The sequence below is a fragment of the Megascapheus bottae genome, chromosome 2 (genome assembly GCF_031878675.1).
Source record: "Megascapheus bottae isolate mThoBot1 chromosome 2, mThoBot2.hap1, whole genome shotgun sequence".
In the NCBI taxonomy this organism is placed as follows: Eukaryota; Metazoa; Chordata; class Mammalia; order Rodentia; family Geomyidae; genus Megascapheus; species Megascapheus bottae.
In genome coordinates, this window is record NC_143510.1 from 46,054,057 (window position 1) to 46,074,129 (window position 20,073).

Below are 20,073 nucleotides of genomic sequence, written 5' to 3' on the forward strand. Positions count from 1 at the left end.
ACCAAAGGCAAGGCTTAAGATGTAAATTGCCTCAGCGAGAGCTGATACTTTGGGTTATGGTCTTCTGTTCTATGCGAGGGACCGTAAGAGTTTCTTTATGTCTCCACAAATTGAAAAGTGTGATAGATTCATAAACTTAGACTTCCCTTTTGATATTCATCTATAGAAAATATGGAGATGCTTTTAATTTAACGAGGAAAGGCTGTTCATCAGGGTAAAGGAAGATGAAAGTTTCAGGCAGAATCCCTGCGGGAAAGATCATTGAAACGTATTCACACATCTGATGGCTGTTGCTTGCTTTATTATTTGTCCAAGGAGGGTGGTGTTGGACCGAGGTAGAAAAGACAATGGTACATAAGAAATGACCCAAAGACCCACCCCTCCTGCAGAAGGCCCTTCGATCCCAGGGGGCTTTCAGCTGGGTGCTGCAACTGTACCTACACTTTGGGGCTTCACTTTCTATTTCTACAATCACCAAGTCAGATTAAAATCTGGAGGCTAACATGTAGTTATATAAGAGACAATCAAACAGTATGGAAAATCATTTCCCACAAGTCCCTAGTTTGTGACAAGCTGAGTTTGTTAGCATCTCAAATCTTCCTTTAAAATGTAAGAGTGTAATGTAAGCAATGCTTTTCTAGTCATTAAAGATCATACTCTGCCCTCATATTGGTTCATATGGCATCTTCATCCTTAAAATATTTAGTGACCTTTACCTTGTAACTCCTGACACAGATATACAACATATCGAGTCAGGGCAAATCCCATTCCTTCAACCCCTAGTTCAGTGATTATGTGAATCGGCTCTAAACCTGTTCCATGTTTATGAAAACGGAGTGAATTGCAATCATCTTCTTTTCTCTAAAGAGACTTCTGGTCAGGTGCCAGTGGCTCATGCCTGTAATCCTAGCTTGTCAGGAGGCTCAAGCCTCCTGGATCTGAGGATCCAGTTTCAAAGCCAGCCTAGGCAGGAAAGTCTGTGAGACTCTTTTTTTTTTTTCTTTTCTTAAATCTCCTATTAATCACCAAAAATCCAGAAGTGGTAATGAGGCTCCTGTGACAGAGTGAGTGCCAGTTCTGAGTGGAAAAGTCAAGTAACAGTGCAAGCCTCTAAGTTCAAAGCCCATTGACAGGAAAGAAAGACAGTGGGCTTCTAGTTTCTTTCATATTTTCAAATGGGTCTATGACCCCAAACATTCTTCTATATGCAACTTTATAGAGAGCTGATTTATATTCACGTAGGATAATAAAACAAATAGTATAACACTGCTTTCAGTTTTAATACAGAAACCCAAGTGCATTGCAGGCTGCTCTCCATAGCTGGAGGGAGGTAGGAGCCCGATTGCAAGGAGAAAGAAGCCCTGTCAACAACATGAACCTATTTTCTATTTCATTTGAGCCTAGAATTGTGAGAATCTATGATTCACCCAGTTATTCTTGAGTATATGAAACAATCAATAAAGTAGATTCATGCAATTCACTTCCTCTCTCATTTCTGGCTAATACCCTCAATTGTGTTTGATCAATAAGTGTCTTAGAGAAAAACTAGAAATGAAAGAGAAAACACTCCACTTTCATTCTATTCACTTCTCTTCCTCCCTAACCCCAAACTGTTCTTCTATACAAGATGGATTTTAAATTGTAAGATTTAAAATCATCCATAAAAGAAACAATAATCTACTTATCAACTAACAAGATGCCAGAATACTAATATGAGCCCCAGTAAGAGATGCCTTAGACCTAAGTGTCTTGGTGTAAACACTTTCCCAGAAATGGGGGGGAAACTAGTCAGAAAGCTTATTTACCCTGCATCAGCTGAAAAATGAAGCCAACAGCCTTTTCCCTTCAAGTTCAAGTTCTCAAGAGAATGAGATCCTCAAAAATAACTCTTCCCCCATAGTGAAAGAACCACATCCAAACAAGAGTATAGTATGTTAACAACTTCCAAACACTGTGACTCCTGTCCTAACTTCTCAGCACTTAAAACAAGACAAGACTGAAAACCTCACACAGCACAAACCTATATATGCACCTTGCCCGAAACCAACAAGACTCAGCTTACCTCATTGAACTTCTCTTTCTCTCTTCCACCCAGGTAACAATTTTTAGCTCAGAAATTCAGACTTTAACACAGAAGTCCACAACTGCATCTGAGAAACATTGAGGCAAACTGTGCACAACTCATCATTTGACCATTTCTACTTAGGGACCCCTTTAATCACGCAAATTACTTCCTATCTTGAAAGGAAACAAAACCCACACATACACACAATCCCTACTAGCTCACCCTCAGAACACAATCCCAAGAAAACCTAGCTTGTACAGTTTGCACTGGGCATGCTCTCTTCAAAGACCCTGCACATGTATACAGACACATAACGACACAGTCTAGAGAGGGGTCTGTTCAAGGGGATAAAGTTTTGGGGTAAGGTTTTTCACTTGTGTGGGCCTGGATTACTTGGGTATATAAGGTCCATCTTTTATACTGTCATATGATCTCTCCACTAGATATCTGTATGTGCTGAAGGGAGTAGGAAAAGGGGGTGAAATATCACTCTATTTCTTTAGAAGGTGGGGGTGAGAGGTATAGCAGCTGTAGATGATGGGAGTGGATGACAGACCCACACAAAAGTAACCTCTGCCCCCTGATTTCCACGTGGATAAAAGGGGGGCTCTGATCATTGTCTCTTTCCTTTTTCTTCACTTCTTTATAATCCAGTGTTCAATGGAACATATTTCATGAAGTCACCAGTTCTGTGGGACATGAAACAATAAAGTCAGTAAGCACTGCCTTAACAGAAGTTAAGCAGTTTGCTGTAGGCGTTTTCAGGGCCTTTGCTATGTCAAATGGATTTTCTTTCTTTATATACATATATATATATTGTATATAGAGAGGGTATAATTATAATTATTAGAAAAGGGTGATATAGAGAAAATTTCACAGCCAGTATGATGTAGACTCCAGCTAATGAGAATGGACCTCTGTCCATACCTGCTGGCTTCACTGCACCCTTGATAACAGGCTCAGGTCAAACAGTAGCCCAGGTGGTATGCATAACTTCCCCAAATTTTGCCCAAAGAACTCTGTTTTTATGTGTTACCTCACAGAACTGGTGAGAAGTGCTCTATCCCAGGCTGGCTCCTTTCTAGGCATAGGGTCGGAGCTCACACTTGTGGCCCTGGCAGTGACTACTGGTAGCACCAGCTGATAGACATGATCATAGCTGCAACAGAAACACCTTTCAAAAGACAGATGCCCCTCTGTCCCAAGTGCTCCGGGGACTTTGCCCCTGGTGGGTAAGCAGGTGCCTGTCTAGGTGGTGCTTCCGACCAAAGCTCTTCTCACAGCGAGGACATTGGAAGGGTTTCTCCCCAGTATGAGTCAGCCAGTGTCTCACAAGGTGATGCCTTCGGCCAAAGCTCTTCCCACATTCTGTGCACACATGACATTTTGGCACTGGGGGAGCACGCTGCCGTTTCCGAGCCCCGGGGCCCTCTTCAACCTCTAGCCCCTTACAGGATTTGCCTTCTGCATGCACTCTCTGGTGGCTGGCCAGATGGGCACTGCATCGGAAATTCTTTCCACACTCAGAGCACCTGCTAGGCTTGTCGTGAAGGTGGGTTTTCTGGTGCCTGATCAGGTGATGTCTTCGCCCAAAGCTTTTCTCACACTTGAGGCAGCTGTAAGGCCTCTCTCCGGTATGTGTTTGCTGATGCCTGGCAAGGTGGGAACCCCACACAAACTGTTTCCCACACTGGGGACACGTATGGGGTCTTAACAGGGAATCCATCTCTGTGCTGCACAGAAGGTTGGAGAAGCTTTCTTCCTGGAGGAAAGGGGGTCCCAGGAGCATTGCTCGGGAGCTCCTGGGTGTGGATTCCCAGCTCTCATCTTGCTCCGGGTTCCAGAGAACATTCTCTTCAGACACACTGGATAGCATTCTTGGTGGCTCTGCTTCTAGTTCAGGGGTATCCCCCTCATGTTCACTTCCATCTCCTGTGAAGAAGGGAAAATATAAGCCCTAAAAGGGGAGTCACAGGAGAGTACCCACAGGACCCAAGACACAGGTATATATGATGCCATACAGGCTGTATGATGTCAAACCTTACTCCCCAAGAGGGAGACAGTTTGTTGTCATTAATGTACAAGATAGAGCAATAGGTACAGAGTTTTCAAAAACCTAGGCTTAAAAGCAGAGTAGCCAATTCTTAATCTCAGATACTCCACTTCATTTCTCTTAGCCTTCATTTCTTCTGTAAAACAAAAATAAGAGCAGTTGTCTTCTCACAATAAACACTTAATAAGTGGTTTGTGCTTTGTTTTTAATTTATTGTTCATTTCGTGTGGTCCACTACTGTGAGTCACAAACTTCCTGTCTAAGTATAGAAGAGACTGACAGAAGGAATGTGCTCCCATCATCACTGGCTGGGGGCCACTTGTCAGCAATTCCAGAGACATGGAGGAAGTCATTCCTGCAACGAGTCCGAGGGTAACGACAGTTTCCACAATAACATTTACCCAGTGCTTACTGTGTGTTAGGCATATAAATGCACTGTTCTAATGTGCTAACACATTAAATTCTTACAGTAACTGATAGATGAGGAAAGCTCAGGTCACACCCATAGGCTCCAGAGGCCAAATCTACGGCTCCAGTGCCTGCCCTCTGACCCTATCATTCTGTTTTCCTTTTGAACAATAAGAACCTAAAATCTTTTGATTTAGACATGTAATGAGGACACCCCAAGAGAGGAAATGAAAGTCTATTCTGCATCCTCACCAGTGTATGTGACCTTCAGTATGTCTCGCTCCTCTAAGTCCTGGGGATCAGGGACCCATCGCTCTTCGCCCCCTTCTAGCTGAGAAAGCATGTCCAGTTTGGGAATTGGGAATCCTGCCCCCGGTAAAAGAAAACAGAGATGTTTGTTAGTTCAACCGTACTTCTAGTCTAAGAAAAACAACAACAACAACAACAACACTGTTTCCTAGCTCAGTTGTTGATACTAGAGGTAAAATTAGGGTAGATAACGAGTCTCTTACCCTCAGCCATTTCTGTTAGGTGCCTCTTCTTTGTCCCAGAAAAGTCATAGTCTCTTTCCTGTTCCACTCAAATCTTTTCAGTCCTTTCTGGTCTTAGTTGTGTCCTATTTTTTAGTCTTACTATAACTATCTCATCCCTGTACCCCCATCTTTCCCTATAGGGTTCCCAAGTTCACAAGGACCTAGATCCAGATGTTCCTTTCTTTGTTTTGCAAGAATGTCACAATTCCCAACTAAGGTGTTTTCTTTTTTATTGTTGTTGTTGTTGTTTGTTTATGAGCTACCCCTCACCTGGTGTTCTTTCTGTGATGAAAACCTAAACAGACTCCCTAGAAGATCTCTAGGTAGATACTTCCAAGAGCCATAAAGAAGGCTCCCCCCTCCCAGGGTACAACCTTTGTGTAGCTAAGGAAGATCATGCTTACTCAGAGAGACTACTATTCCACAATTTTCCTGCATGACATATTCTCCATAAAAGTCTGTCTGAGAGGGGTCCAGGCTCCGCCACTCCTCCTGAGAGAAGCACAGTGACACATCCTTGATGGTTACCAGACCCTGAAACAGAGCATCATCAGTCAGCAGCAGTTCTTTATGGAAAATGCGATTTCAGTATGAAAGGCTAAGGTAGTAGAGGAGAAAGGGTCAAAGGATCTACGGAAATAATTGCCCAGGTTGCTGCATAGGACACATAGTTTGGGTAAAGGGAGATGAGAGGAAGAAACCAATGACTCAAGCAGTGGGAAAGGGGAATGCCAATAGAAGAGTTTCCCCATCTTAACAATGAGAAGCCAGAGGTACTACAAACTCACCACTCCCTATGTCTAACCACAGGTATCTACTCAGACTCTTCTTACTTGCCTTGTTCTGTTCATTCCAAGAAAATCTGTATCATCTTCACCTGCCTCTATTTATCCTTTCCTTTCCTAGCAACACAAAAACGATAAAACAAAATTTTCTTTCCCACTTCTCTGCTACACTGAATCCTTATCTTTTCTGGTGGCATAATATGGTGATGTGGTGACTGGGTCCTGGTTTTGGAACCTAATGATTGTTCATTTTGCCATATATGGGCAGAATCATGTACAGGTGTCTTACTCTGTCTCTGCCCTGATTTTCTAACTACAAATGGAGTTGTTCTCAGAAATGTTTATGGAAAGCACTAGAAAAGAGCATACAGGACAAGGGCTCTGGAAATGTAGCTATTGTCTATGGGCATTATATTCCCTCTGGAATCTATATTAATTTGTCCCTCTTTATGGATTTTGTTCTCTCCTCTTATGCGTTATGATGTTAACAATTCTGTCCATTTCATATTCTTCCAAACTTTCTTAGATTCTCTTTTCCTAGTCTTTGAGGCATTATTTTTTTCTGTATTTCTTTTTGGCTTACATTTTGTTTTACTTTTCAACACAGGATCTCATTAAGACACCCAAGCTAGCCTCAGACTACCAGCATGCCACAATATGCTTGGCTTTAGATTTATTTACAATCAATTGTTCTTAAAAATCATACCTGTGGATAACAGCCACACAAAAAGTTCTAAGGGTCTTATGTGCCCCTGGGAAAGGGATAGAAGCTGTTCCATTATACGATGAACATACCATTTGTGTGAATGTAAACTGACACATCAGTGGAATGATGCCAAAGCTACAGAAGATCCACTGTGATGAGACCTTGGGAGCGGTCAAGGGAAACACAGCCCACCTGTGATCCAGCTGCAAGAAGTGCAGCTGCCATTTCCCAGTCTCCGGTGCTCCCCTCCTGGGGAATTGCAGGAACCCAGGGAGCAGACTGAGCTGGTGAGGGGAAAGAGAAGCCATTAGAGGTGAACTATGAATCCTTTTCCAATATATAACTGGGTCCCATTTTACAGGAGCTGAAGATCTCATCTTCTGTTACATCTATGCCAAGAAGAAGAAAGAGGAGGAGGAGAAGGAAGAGGTGGAGGAGGAGGAAGAGGAGAAGGAGGAGGAAGAGGAGAAGGAGGAGGAGGATGAAAAGAAGGAGGAGGAGGAGGAAGAGGAGGAGGGGGAGGGAAGAAAGAGAAATGAGAATAAAAAGGCCTTCATTGAAAATGTTCTGTCAGGGTACCAGGTGGCTCTTAGTTACACTAGCTGTGGTTTGGATTTACATTACTTGAATGTAATGGAATTTTCAGCAAGTGAATCTTACTGGCTATGTTCTCCAATGTTAATCAATCCAGCTACCACTTTCCTTCTCCCGCGTTCAATACCACTAATTATGCCCCTGCATGTCAAGACAGTGATTATGTAAGAAACAGGAACAGTTCAGTCACACTGTGTGGAGAGCCAAGAGCCTAGTCTGTCCCGAGAAAAGGACCCGGGAAGAACGGGCTGTTCTAGCACCGAGGATGCTGCTCCGTCCATGACTCTTCATGGATTTTTTTTGTAATTCTACTTTTTGAACAGAGATGAGGAGGCCCCGCAATGCCCTGTGCTCCCACGCATGCCGTGGACCCTCACTTTTCTCTTGAAGGGACTGTGGCTCCTCTTCAAGGTGGTGACACAGCTGCTCCAGTGGCCCAGGTGCAGCTCTCCACGGCCCCTCTTCCCGGTTTCCCCTTTCTGCATGGGACACTGCTCCATCCAGCTGTACATTCATTGACTCCCATCCTGTCCCCAGGGCTGGTGTTTGTTCGGAAAGCATTTTTGTGGCAAGTCCAAGTTTGTGACCTGGAAGAAAGCAATGAAATCAGGAACAGCTATGCCCATAAAAATGAACAGAACTGATATTCCTAAAGAAGTTAAAGAGATCAGCCTCAGGGATCAAATATGAAGTGAGGTCAAGAGGAGACTTATGGAAGACGAGCTCTAAAAGTTTGATCTGTTCCAATCAACAGAGCCTAAGTTAAGCTTCTTAAAGGAAATAAGAAATTGCAGGTGCTAGCTGTGAGCCACTGGCTTACACCTGTAATCCTAGCTACTCAGAAAGCTAAGATCCAGATTGTAGCTCCAAGACAGCCCAGGCAGAAAAGCCCAGGAGAATTTGTCTCCTAAAGAACAAATGGAGGAGTGACACAAGTGGTAGAGCAAGAAAGCCAGGCAAACATAAGGCTCTGAGTTCCAACCCTAGCACTACTCATGTTCAGGCAGGCAGGCAGGCAGGCAGGCAGGTGTGCATGTGTGCGGGTGACACACACACACACACACACACACACACACACAGAGATAAGTGGAAAGAAGAAGAGAAGTGAAAGGAGAAAGAGAGAAAAGACAGAAAAGAAAGAAAATATGCTACAAGTCACTATTACTTTGGGTACCTCATTGTAATCTGGGAAAACTCCATGAAAGTTCAACCACTCAGGAGGGATCCCTACTACACTGCTGGTGGGAGGTAAACTCATTCAACCACTATGGAAAGCAGTATGGCAGTTCCTCAAAAGACTAAACATAGAGCTCCCCTATGACCCAGCAATTCCATTACTTGTTATTTACCCAAATGCCCAGAAACAAAGACATACTAAAGCCCCTAGCACAACGATGTTCATTGCAGCATTATTTATGGAACCAACCCAGATGCCCCTCAGTAGACGAATGGATCAAGAAGATGTGATATGTATACACGATGGAATTCTATGCAGCCATCAGAAAGACTGACATCACCCCATTCGTAAGGAAATGGAAAGACTTAGAAAAAAATCGTATTAAGTGATGTAAGTCAGACCCAAAGGAACATAGGCTCAATGGTTTACCTCATTTGTAATAATTAGTACACATCTAGGACTCTCTTAGAGGATTACAATAGCTCAAAACCTAGGTACATAAGGTCATATAGGATGAGACTAAATGAAAGGATATGAAACAAGAGGTTTATCTTTGTGTGATTGTTATTCTTAATGTACTATGTTATTTCTTCTCTTTTTTTGCCCTTATGGTTAATCTCATGTTGTTGCTATATCTGACTTTGTTATCTGGTATATTGTATATACCTTTGTTCCATATATTTTTATTGTAATTAATAGAAGGGTTACATTATATTCATCAGATAGAAGGTGCATTACTTTACAAACATTGATATCCTTTCTTATGTCTTGGTCCCATTTCCTTCCCCCCACCCCCACCCCTCACCTTGTTTTCCCCCCTGCCCTATCTGATTGTTACAGTATTTCACCTTGATATACCTTTATTTGTTTATTTGAAATAGGGATGGGGAAAACAAGATGATTGGTAGGGGGTGGGAGGAGGGAAATAGGGACAAAAACATGAGAAGGAGAAGGGGTATCAATGATGAATGTAACTATAACTCCTCTATACATTATTCTGACAATAAAATGAAAAAAGAAGTTCAACCACTGAAAATACAGGAAGGTAAGAAAACTGGAAACAACACAGGAAAGAATGCATACAGAACTACCCCCAACAAAGATGGATACATTCTTAGCAACTAAAGGTAGATATCATGGGGTTTCTCCCAAGGATGTACTGTGTCAAAAAGAGTTTCTTTTAAAAAAATATTGTAATGTTGAAATAAATGTTATCTCACTTAACAAAGAGACATATGACTTGTCATTCTTAGAAGAGCATTTATAGACATGGTAAAAGAGCAATAACTCAGACACTATGTATAAATCTCCAAAACAGCCTTAGCAGATAAGAGAAATTGTTGGTCAGCATGAAGCTGAAGTTTCATCAGAAAAAAAAGTGGAAGAGTTTGGAGCTAGGACAGTAAAGGAGTAGGGCTGCTAACTCAAGCCTAGGATGAATAAATAGCCCAGTGCTTTGAGACACTGGAACAAATTTGTTTGGCAGGCAGGCAGACAGACAGGCAGGCAGGCAGGCAGGCAGGCAGGCAGGCAGGCAGGCAGGCAGGCAGGCACTAGTTATATCCCATTAGGAAAAAATATATTCAATTTTTATGCCAGTCCCGGGACTTGAACTCAGGGCCTGAGTACTGTCCTTGGGCGTTCTGAAGGCTAGAGTTCTAGCCTGAGGCACAGGACCATTTTCTGCTTTTTCTGTATATGTAGTACCAAGGAATCAAACTCAGGGCTTCATGCTTACTAGGCAAGCACTCTACCACTAGGCTAAACTCCTGGCCCCAATATATTAAATTTTAAAGAAAGGTATAGAGAAGCCAACAAGTGTTCTTTGGAAGAAAGTAAAGCCAAGAAAGGGATAAGAAATGTAGCCAGATGGAAACAATAGAAACCACAGACACAGTTTCTCTTGTCTTGGGAAGAAAGTCCATGTGTAGAGTTATTGATGGATGTTATTCTATTGATTAAATAGAAGAAATGAGTTTTCACTTCTCTCTTACAAAAAGAGGAGATTTAGTTTAACAATTTCCTAATAACTCTACAGTACATAAGACTGAGTTCTTTAGACATTTGTAGAGCAGTACTTAGACTCTTGAGAAAGAGTCTAAGTCTGTGCAGAATTTTTTTTTTCTGCTTGGTAACCTATTTTTACACTTCTTCAATACTAAAGTACTAAACCCATAAAAGAATTGTAGGAACAGGTTAGAACAGGTTAGACTTCTAGGAACAGGTTAGAATATCTGTAAGAACCCAAAAGACCTGGATAGGGAGTGACAGGTGCCAAGTAATTTGTTTCCTTGCATACCTGTCTTTGATAAAAGAGATGTGAAGGAATTCCAGGCCTAATGCACAGACAGACATTCTCTTGCCAGCTAAGAAGTCCAGAGATAGTTCCAGGCCTCATGGAAGCATCTTAGACTGATTCCCAGCTGAGGAGGTTTCCTCTTCAGAGACTCCTCATATAAAAGGAAAATCTCAGTAAAGAAATAATAAAAGGAGCTGGGCACCAGTAACTCATGCCTTTAATCCTAGCTACCAAGAAGGCTGAAATCTGGTTTAAAGTCAAAACAATTAGCCATCAAAAAGTCAAAAAAGTGGAACTGTGGCTCAAGTGTTAGAACACCATTCTTGGGCATAAAAGCTAAGAGACAGCACCCAGGCCCTAAGTTCAAGCTCCAGCACTGGCACAAGAAATAAATATTAATAAGCAATAATTAATATTATTTATAATTTTAAAAAGGAAGCTTCCATGTTAGCTCTTAATTTCCAGGCCCCTTGTTTAACACAAGGGTCTCATTCCCCATTCCATGCTCTCCAGCTCCTTTGCCAAATGCTCCTCCTCCCAGGTCTTTAACCTCTAGTAAAGTATCTGGACTGCTGTCTCAAACCTCATCCTCCCCAGTGGAATAGTCCCTTGATGGGAAACCTCTTTCTGCAGAGCTCAGTGGACCCATACTGCTTTTGACAGAAAACCTGTAGAAGGAAAGGCTGGCGACAATCTGGGCGTCGGAAGGGGTGGACACACATTCCCAGCCTGCATTTGCTAAGATGTTCAGGGCAGAAGCAGCAGCTGGGCTGTTGGTTAAGGGAGCCATCCTAACCTGACTTCTACTTCCAGGACGATCCCATGTCTATTGGAGTCTGGGTTCCGGGAATTTCCTTCCCATCTTTTTTTTTTTCCTTTCTTTCTTTCTCACACATCAGGCTAGCAAAGGCATCTGCGGAGAGAGAAGTTTTTTGCAATGAGTGCTGTGGGACAGAAGGGCCACGTTATCACACACACGCGCGCGCGCGCGCGCGCGCGCGCACACACACACACACACACACACACACACACACACACACACACACGCAGTGGCCCAAGGACACTGGGACAAGCGTGAGAGGACCTTGGCCCCCGCCGGGGGTGTGGCTGGCGGGGACCCGCGGGGTGTGCGGGGAGTCCCCCCCTCCCGGCCACGGCGCCCGGGACGCGTGGTAAGATTTCAGAGAATCCCAGCCAGGCAGAGCGAGGAGAGCAAACGAGGATTTCCCGCGAGCTGGGGAAGGAAGCAGGTGGCTGGGGTACCCCGGGGAGCGGCTGTCGGCGGCGGGCTGCCCGGCCGGGCGGCCGCGCGCCCCTCCCGGCCCTCCGCCGCGGGTGGCCGACCCCCGCCGGGCCTCCCTCCCCGGGACGCCGGCGCCCCACGCGCTCCCGGCCCGCCCCTCACTCACCCCAGGTCGGCTTGGCCCGCAGCCCCGCGCCGGCCCCGCGCCCGCCCCGCCCCTCCCCTCCCTCCCCTCCGCCCTCCTCCGCCCTCTGCGGGCCTGCGGCGTGGTGACAGCGGGCGGCAAGCGGCGACTGCGGCCCGCTGGGCGCGGGCGGGGCGGGCACAGGAAATCCCCGCCCGCTTCCGGGGCTCGGCGGGGGAGAGGGGGCGGGACGGGGGGGGCGAAGGGGGGTAACGGGGAACGAATTGCGGGGACCTCGAAGCCCGGGACGCAGCGGGTCCCTGACCGGCCGCCGACGTGGCCGTGCGCGTCCCCCGTGGACCATCTTCCATCCAGGCCACCGAGCCGGCGCCGGGCTCCCTGCGTGGAGCCCCGCGCATCCCCCTGGGTTTCATGAACGCTTGGTGGGAGGGCCGGGGCCCGGGCGCGGGGCTCTGAGCAGGAAGCTTGGCCTCCAGGCTGCCGGTCGTGCCCCCTCGCGCTGCCCGCGGGCCCAAGATGGGACGCCTTGTCCGGCACCGCGCGTGGCCTGTGCGCTCTTCACATGTGGCGTGTCAGAAGACTGGGCGGCACCACTCTCAGAAGACTTCATTTGGAAAAAATGAATAAATAATGCGGAAGAGCTCATGGGCGACATTTGGAATCCACTGGACTAAATTTGTAATTAACGTTGACATCACCGACTACTTTTAGCCTTTTTAATGCGGCTGTGAATGGTTTCTAATTACAGAAGGGGCTTGCATTGTATTTCTGATGGACGGTGCTGCCCTGTAGCATTCGAATGGAGCTGACTGGAGAACATGAGAAAGACCTACAAAACAAACAGGGACTCAATCCTGGGTCTCCTTGCTAGAATCCGTTTATAACTCATAAATCGGATTCGTTATTTCGTGGTCATAATAAAAAATCATAATAAGCAGAGGCCACATAGAAAACGGAACCTTTGTCTGATTTCTAATCTGAGGCGCCAGTCTCTGGAGAGGTTCCTTACCTTTCACATTCATTATATGAAAGTTCAAACTCCCAGGCAATAATGCAAGGCTGCGTAATTAAATACGTGGAAAACTACAGGAGCTGGATTCTATCTTTCTAAGATTTGGGGGAGGGGGTGTGGAAAGGTTTCAGAATCAGCTTAGAAGGTGAATGATAATAAAGCAGCACCAGAAGGCAGAAATGGGTATGCTCTTGTATACCAACTTCATATCAGCCTAAAGTAGAGAAAAATAAAATAGGAAAAGGAATAGAATGGCAGGACAAGGATTTTTTATTTGCTGTGAGCATAGTACCAAGGGCAATTCTGAAGAGATGCCATCTGTGTTTACAAGAAAGGGACAGCTTTGAGGCCAGGAGCATGACCTAGTGGCAGAGTGCTTGTCTAGCCTGTAAGACCCAGATTTGATTCCTCGGTACCATAAACAGAGAAAAAAGCCGAAAGTGGTGCTGTGGCTCAAGTGGTAGAGCTCCAGCCTGGAGAAAATCCAAGGACGGTGCTCAGGCCCTGAGTTCAAGTCCCAGGAATGGCAAAAAAATGGAGGGGCGGGGGGGGGAGGGGGGGGAAACAGACAGCTCTGATGGTTGTAATTATAGCCTCTCAAGGAAGCCGGGATGTCCTGGACAGCCCCCTTGTGAAAGGTCTGGTGAGGAGAAAGAATGTCTTGGGCCCACACCTAGATTCGAATGTGTACAAGACACTATTCCTTAGGACACAGTATTCCTTAGGACACACCCCCAGAATTGGAAAGATGTCTCAGAAAGTTAGGGTTCCACGTTCTCCACAAACTTTTGGGGCCGGAAGCATAGTCTAGTGGTAGAGTGCTTGCCTAGTATGCACGAAGAACGGGGTTCAATTCCTAGGTACCACATACACAGAAAAAGGCAGAAGCGGTGTTGTGGCTCAAGTGGTAGAGCGCTAGCCTTGAGGAATGCCCAAGGACAGTGCTCAGGCCCTGAGTCTAAGCCCCAGCACTGGCAAAAACCAAAACCAAAACAATCTTTCAAAATATCTTGAGACTTTTTTTTAAGGGGAGGAAGAAGTAATAGAGTGATATATCAGCCTTGACTCCTTCATTTCTGGATTCTCATTTGACTGTGGCTTAAAAATGGAAATAAAATGCAGATGTTCACCACTTTAAGGGAAGTGTTAGAAAAGGATTCTTCTTAATTCGTTGATTTAATGAATTATAGCCTAGCCTTTAAATGTCTGTTCAGACATATGAAACTATGTCATCGGTTACTAACTACCTAACCACCATCTCTCCGTAAATTTTAGGTTTTTTTTTTCTTTTTGCTAGATTTGGGGTTTGAACTCAGTGCCTTGCATTTGCTCAGTTTGCTTACCCTGCTTGTCTCCTACACTTGAGCAATGACTCCAGCCTGGCTTTCTGCTGGAGATGGAGTCTCAAGGACTGACTGGGCTTGCCTCCTATGTAGCTAGGTTTACAGGTATGAGCCACTGGAACCTGGTTCTACTCCAAAGTTTTAAGGCTCTGTGTAAGAGATGAATTTCCTGCCTGTCTGGAAGACTGCTAGTGAAGACTGTTGCTTCTTCTATGTCTCCTGCTATAAGGAAAGGGAAAGACTGAGGAAAGTTTTGCATTAGGACTCCTGGGCAGAGGAAGCCTCTCTAAGTCATTCACAAAGATGTGTTTGCTGACATTTATAAGGCACTTTATATTTTGTTGAGTGCTTTTGTGTATGTGCAATCATCATAAATCAGGGAGGTAAATTATCTGTATCCCTAGTTTAGTGTCAAGACAATAGCTGTCGAAGCCAGATGTGGATGGCTCATACCTGTAATCCTAGCTTTTCAGGAAGCTGAGACCTAGAGGACTGGGAATTTGGCTCAGCGGTAGAGCACCAACTGTGAAAACAAGCCAAGCAAACATGACTTCAAACCCTGGTACATTCAGAAAAGGAAGGGAGAGAAGGAGGAAGGGAGCCAGGCAGGCAGGCAGGCAGGCAGGGAGAAAGGGAAAGAAAGGAAACTGGAAAGGAGTTTTCAGTCATGTTATGATGAAGTAAGGAAGCCCTTTCTGATAGGGAAGGGGGGAAAGCCAAGAAGGGGGGGGTTAAGGGTACCAAGACATGTGAAAGGGTATCAGTGTATTTGAATTAATGCACCTTCTATATGGCAAATATCATGTAACCCTTTTATTAATTACAATAAAAAATATAAAAAAGAAAAGAAAAAAGGAAGCCCTTACAAGATGCTGAGAAGTACCACCCAACTCCAGGATGATGAGCAAAATAAACCTTTGTTATTTACAATTTACCAGACTCTGCTATTTTATTACAGAAACTGACAATGGGGCATGTTTAAAAAACGTTACCAACAGTGGAGTGTTTCACAAATACCTGAAAATATGGAAGTGGCTTTGGAACTCAGTAGTGGTAAAGGCTAGAAGATTTCTGAGTTGAAAACTAGAGGGAAAAAAAAACTTTGCTACTCTGAGCAGAGTACCAAGGGCAATTCTGGTAAAGGCTCAGAAGAGAATAAAAATCTGGAATTTCTCAGATAGTGCCTAAGTAGTTGGGTCCAGAATATTAGCTCATAAAGGCCATTATGGCAAAATGGAACTGAGAAGAAGGTATTGGAAACTGGAATGAAGACAAGACTCACAGTTAAGCTGTAAAGACTTTGGCTACATTGTGTTTAAAACCTGAAGACTATATAGAATACAGAGCATAAAAGACATAAACAAATAAACAAGATATTTAGCTGAAGAAATTTCTAAGCAACAAAGCATTCAGGCTGCTAGGTGACTACCTTTAAATGCTCGTAGTGAAATGAGAGCACAAAGGGATAACTTGGAGAAATCGTTACTAAAAAGGAAGCAGAAGAAAAAGAATTGAAAAACCCTCAGCCTGATCATATGGTAGATCATAAAAGAGAATTTTCAAGAATAAGAACATTCAGGCTGTAGCTGAGCCACCAATTCCTAAGGTTACTACGACAAGAAATCAAAAGAATGAGAGAAAAAATATAAAAAGAAGACTAAGGAAAAGTCTAGAATTTCTCAGAGATTACCTAAGTGATTGGGGTCAGAATATTGATGGAAATCTGAACTCAAATGGGCTCTACACCTCTCAGGTTTGTTAGTGTAAGAGGTCAGATGTTTGAGAATGGGTCTGAAGGACCCATTGCTCATAGCACCCCAAGTCTGTTCCCCACATTGTAGCACTGTGCTAGCTGAAGCTTCAGTGGCCTCAGATGTGATTCAATGTAGTGCTCTAGAGGACTCAAGTCATAAACGTGATACCCCAAATGCTGTTCATTCTGCACGGAGGCATTTGGTGAATCTTGGTGGCTCAGAGACCATGGGTTCAATCACAATTATTGGTGTATGACCCTCAAGAGGACTGGTAGTGACTATGAGAATACTTTTGTGTTTTTGCAAGTGATGCAATCATACTTGCTTATACTTGTCTGCTTAGATAGTTGTCCATGTAGATGTTGAAGCCACCAGAAATGACAATAGGTTATGGAGAGTGATGGAGTTGCCAGTGAAAGGAGAATGACAGGTAATGTATGGAAGGGTTTGATGGTATGTGATTCAAAGCAACTGCACATGATTTAGGGAAGAAGAGAAATCCAACTTAGGGCAACAATACGAAGGTGGAGGAAACCAGTGGCTTTCAAGTGTGTGTGTGTGTGTGTGTGTGTGTGTGTGTGTGTGTGTGCTTAAGATCTATATTATAATATAGAGCAAAATTTATTTCATATTGTAATTTAGATAACTCATCACTTACAATCTATTTTTTGGAATGACTTAAAGGAGAATTGGTATTAATAATCCTGTCTTTTCTTATGAAGTTCCTGTCATTGCCTTTTCCCATTTTTCAATAAGATGATTAATTTTTCTTAGGACACTAAAATTTTACTATTCATATGGGTTTAAATACCTTTTCTCACTATGTAGTTTGCCTTTTCATTTTTAGGAAGTCTTTGGGTAAATAAAATTTCTTGATTTTAATATACTAGTACTTGTCAGTTTTCTTATAGTTAGTGCTTTTCTCTCGGTGGTGATGTCTGCAGCAAGGCAGAATAGGAAACTTAACTGTTCTGTTTCCCTATGGCATACACAGTAAATTAACAATGGGAGGAGGGCTGGGTATATGGGTCAAAAGCAGAACACTTGCTTAGCATTAGTAAGGTTCAATCTCAAGCATAATAAATCTGTTTACTTATTTTGTTTTTTGTTTTTTAAACAGGAATGACCAGGTTCGCTCCCAGCACCCTTGATTTGTCTTCATTTACCAGAGATTTGGGTTGTTCTTGTTTACGTGGACGTTTTTAGTTGTATCTTACGATGAGTTACTTGAAGTTATTTATTAGAAAACTCATAAACATATGGAAAATAAACAACATACTGTTGGCACCACTATTGAATTAATGTATAAATTAAAAGGAACATTTTAAAACATTTTAGGAAAAAACAAAAATGGAAACATAACACTGGCTTATGAGATGGGGAAAAATGATGCAGAAAGGGAAATCTGTAGCCAGAAGTACCTACAACAGGGACCATGAGTATAGCCTAGTGGTAGAGTGTTTGCCTAGCATCTACAAAGCCATGGGTTCAATTCCTCAGTATTATATATACAGAAAAGGCCAGAAGTGGTGCTGTGGCTCAAATGGCAGAGCACTAGCCTTGAGAAAAAAGTGTCCAAGGACAGTGCCCAGGCCCTGAATCAAGCCCCAGAAACTGACAAAAACAGTGCCTACAACAGAAAAGAAAAAGAAATTCAAATAAAAAACCTAATACTTTCCCATAAACTAGAAAAAGTAGCCCAAAGTTAGCAGAAGGAAAGAGATAGCAATAACCAGAGAAGACATAAATAAAAGAGAGATAAAAAATGTCGTAGGGAAGACTAATGGAAATAAGTTTTTTTAATATACAAAATGGACAGATCTGGGGCCAGGAGTTTGGCCTAGTGGAAGAGTGCTTCCCTAGCATGCACAAAGACCTGGGTTCGATTCCCCGGTACCACATACATAGAAAAAGCTGGAAGTGGTGCTGTGGCTCAAGTGGTAGAGCTCTAGCCTTGAGAAAGGTCCAAGGATAGTGCTCAGGCCTTGAGTTCAAGTCTCACAACTGGCAAGGAAAAAAAATCACAAAATGGACAAATCTTTAGCTAGAGCAAAAAAGAAAAGAAAAGAAAAAGACACAATATCAGAACTGAGGGTTACCTGACACCTGCTACCACAGAAATGTAAAAGATCATAAGAGAAAATGGCACACAAATATATACTAACAAATTGAATCTGTAAGAAATAGATGAAGTCCTGGAAATGAAATGCTTCCAAGACTGAATAAAAATACAACAACAACAAATTTGAATAGATGGATTGATGGCTTACTGCTGAATTTTATCGAACATTTAAAAAGAATTAATGTCAATACTTCTTACCTCTTTCAAAATAATACAGAAGGAAGAGTATTTCTAAACTCATTTTTTAGGACTAGCATTATTGTGATACCAAAACTGACAAGGACACAACTTGAAAAAAGAAAATTATAGCTCACAATCTCTGATGAACATAGATGCAAAAATACTCAACCAAATACCAATCAATCAAATTCAACGATACAGTGAAATGATCACTCACTATAATCTGATGGTATTTACCCTAGGTATGTCAGGGATGAACATAGAATATACAAAAACTGTGATATATTAGCAGAATGAAAGTTAAAACACTCACAAAAAATGCAATTGAAGAAAAAGCACTTGGCAAAGGTAAGCATCCAGTTATGACTTAAATTAAACAAAGATCCTAAAAGACATATGTATAGCTAGCTACTCAGGAGGCTGAGATCTGAGGATCTTGACTCAAAGCCAGCCTGGGTAGGAAAGTCTATAAGACTCATCGCCAATTTATCACCAGAAAAACCAGAAAACTGGAAGTGGTGCTGTGGCTCAAGTGGCAGAGTGGAAGCATTGAACCGAAGAGCACAGGGACAGTACCCACGTCCAGAGTTCAAGCCCCATGACCAAAAAAAAAAAAAAAAGACATAGGTGTAGAAGTAGTGTACCTTACCAGAATAAAAGTTAGACAGGCAATCCCTTTTGATTATCTAGCATCGTCCTCAACAGTGACAGGTTAAAGACTTGTCTTCTAGGAACAGAAACAAGACAGTGACACACACTCTCACCATTCCTATTTACTAGAATTTCTAGCTAAGCAGCATAAAAAAAGAAACAACAGACATTATAAGGATTGGGACAAATAACATTGTCTTTGTTTTTATGTATTAGAAGCCCTAAGGACCCCACAAAAAATTTTAGAACTGATATAAAAAGTTATTAAAATCAACGTACAACTAACTTTCAAAAAAATTAGCAATCTCACCACGGTATCATTAATAAAAAACAGAAAACAATCCATAAGAGTATGTCTAGCAGGGTAGTGATGGTTCATCCCTATAATCCTAGCTATTCAGGAGGCTGAGATCTGAGGATAACAGTTCAAAGCCAGCCCAGGCAGATAAGTCTGTGAAATTCTTATCTTCAAGTAACTACCAGAAAACCAGAAGTCGAGCTATGGTTCAAAGTGGTGGAGTGCTAGCCTCAGGGAGTAGGGCCTAGGCCCTGAGGTCAAGCCCCACATAGACAGGGAAAAAAAAGAGTATATTTAGTTCAAGAGGTAAAATATTTGAGCACTAATCTAGAAAATATCAATAAAAGAAATTGAAAAGGACACATACAAAGAAATGTATTTCATGCTCTCGTGGATTGGAAGAATTGTTAAAACATACATGCTTAGTTTAAGTGTTCTACTATGAAAATAATATGGTAATCACAAAATAAAGGCATACTGACCAGTGGAACAGAAAAGAAAGTCCAGGAATAGGAACTGAGAGCATGGCCTAGTGGTAGAGAGCTCGCCTAGGATGCACGAAGCCCTGGGTTCAGTTCCTTCGAACCATATACACAGAAAAAGCTGGAAATGGTGCTGGCTCAAGTGGTAGGGCCCTCACCTTGAGAAAGCACAAGCTCAGGCCCTGAGTTCAAGTCCCGGACTGGGAAAAAAAAGAAAAAAGAA

The 20,073-nt window shown here is 43.1% G+C and overlaps 1 protein-coding gene across 3 annotated transcripts; it reads right to left on the minus strand.

Moving 5' to 3' along the window:
• Positions 1-298: 298 nt before the first annotated feature.
• Positions 299-11,523, minus strand: Znf641 (zinc finger protein 641). 3 transcript variants are annotated; one of them, XR_016533648.1, is made up of 7 exons: positions 11,417-11,523; positions 7,522-7,731; positions 6,743-6,834; positions 5,464-5,593; positions 4,779-4,892; positions 3,102-3,997; positions 299-2,754 (listed from the first exon to the last, which is right to left on the minus strand). XR_016533648.1 is itself a non-coding variant. In XM_090324920.1 (6 exons), the coding sequence occupies exons 2-6, from the start codon at positions 7,703-7,705 to the stop codon at positions 3,243-3,245; spliced, it is 1,275 nt and encodes a 424-aa protein (XP_090181046.1). In that variant the 5' UTR covers positions 7,706-7,731; positions 11,417-11,523; the 3' UTR covers positions 2,870-3,242. The 3 variants fall into 3 exon arrangements, 1 of the variants encoding a protein (XP_090181046.1); XR_016533649.1 differs by lacking the exon at positions 11,417-11,523 and adding an exon at positions 10,621-10,718; XM_090324920.1 differs by lacking the exon at positions 299-2,754 and having other exon boundaries at positions 2,870-3,997.
• Positions 11,524-20,073: the final 8,550 nt, after the last annotated feature.

Coding starts and splice junctions, on each gene's coding strand:
- Znf641 (XM_090324920.1), bottom strand. CDS start 7,705: ATGCTTTCCGAACAAACACCAGCCCTGGGGACAGGATGGGAGTCAATG. Junction 6,835..7,521: donor ACAGTCCCTTCAAGAGAAAA/GTGAGGGTCCAC, acceptor TCCCCTCACCAG/CTCAGTCTGCTCCCTGGGTT. Junction 5,594..6,742: donor TTCTTGCAGCTGGATCACAG/GTGGGCTGTGTT, acceptor GCTCTGTTTCAG/GGTCTGGTAACCATCAAGGA.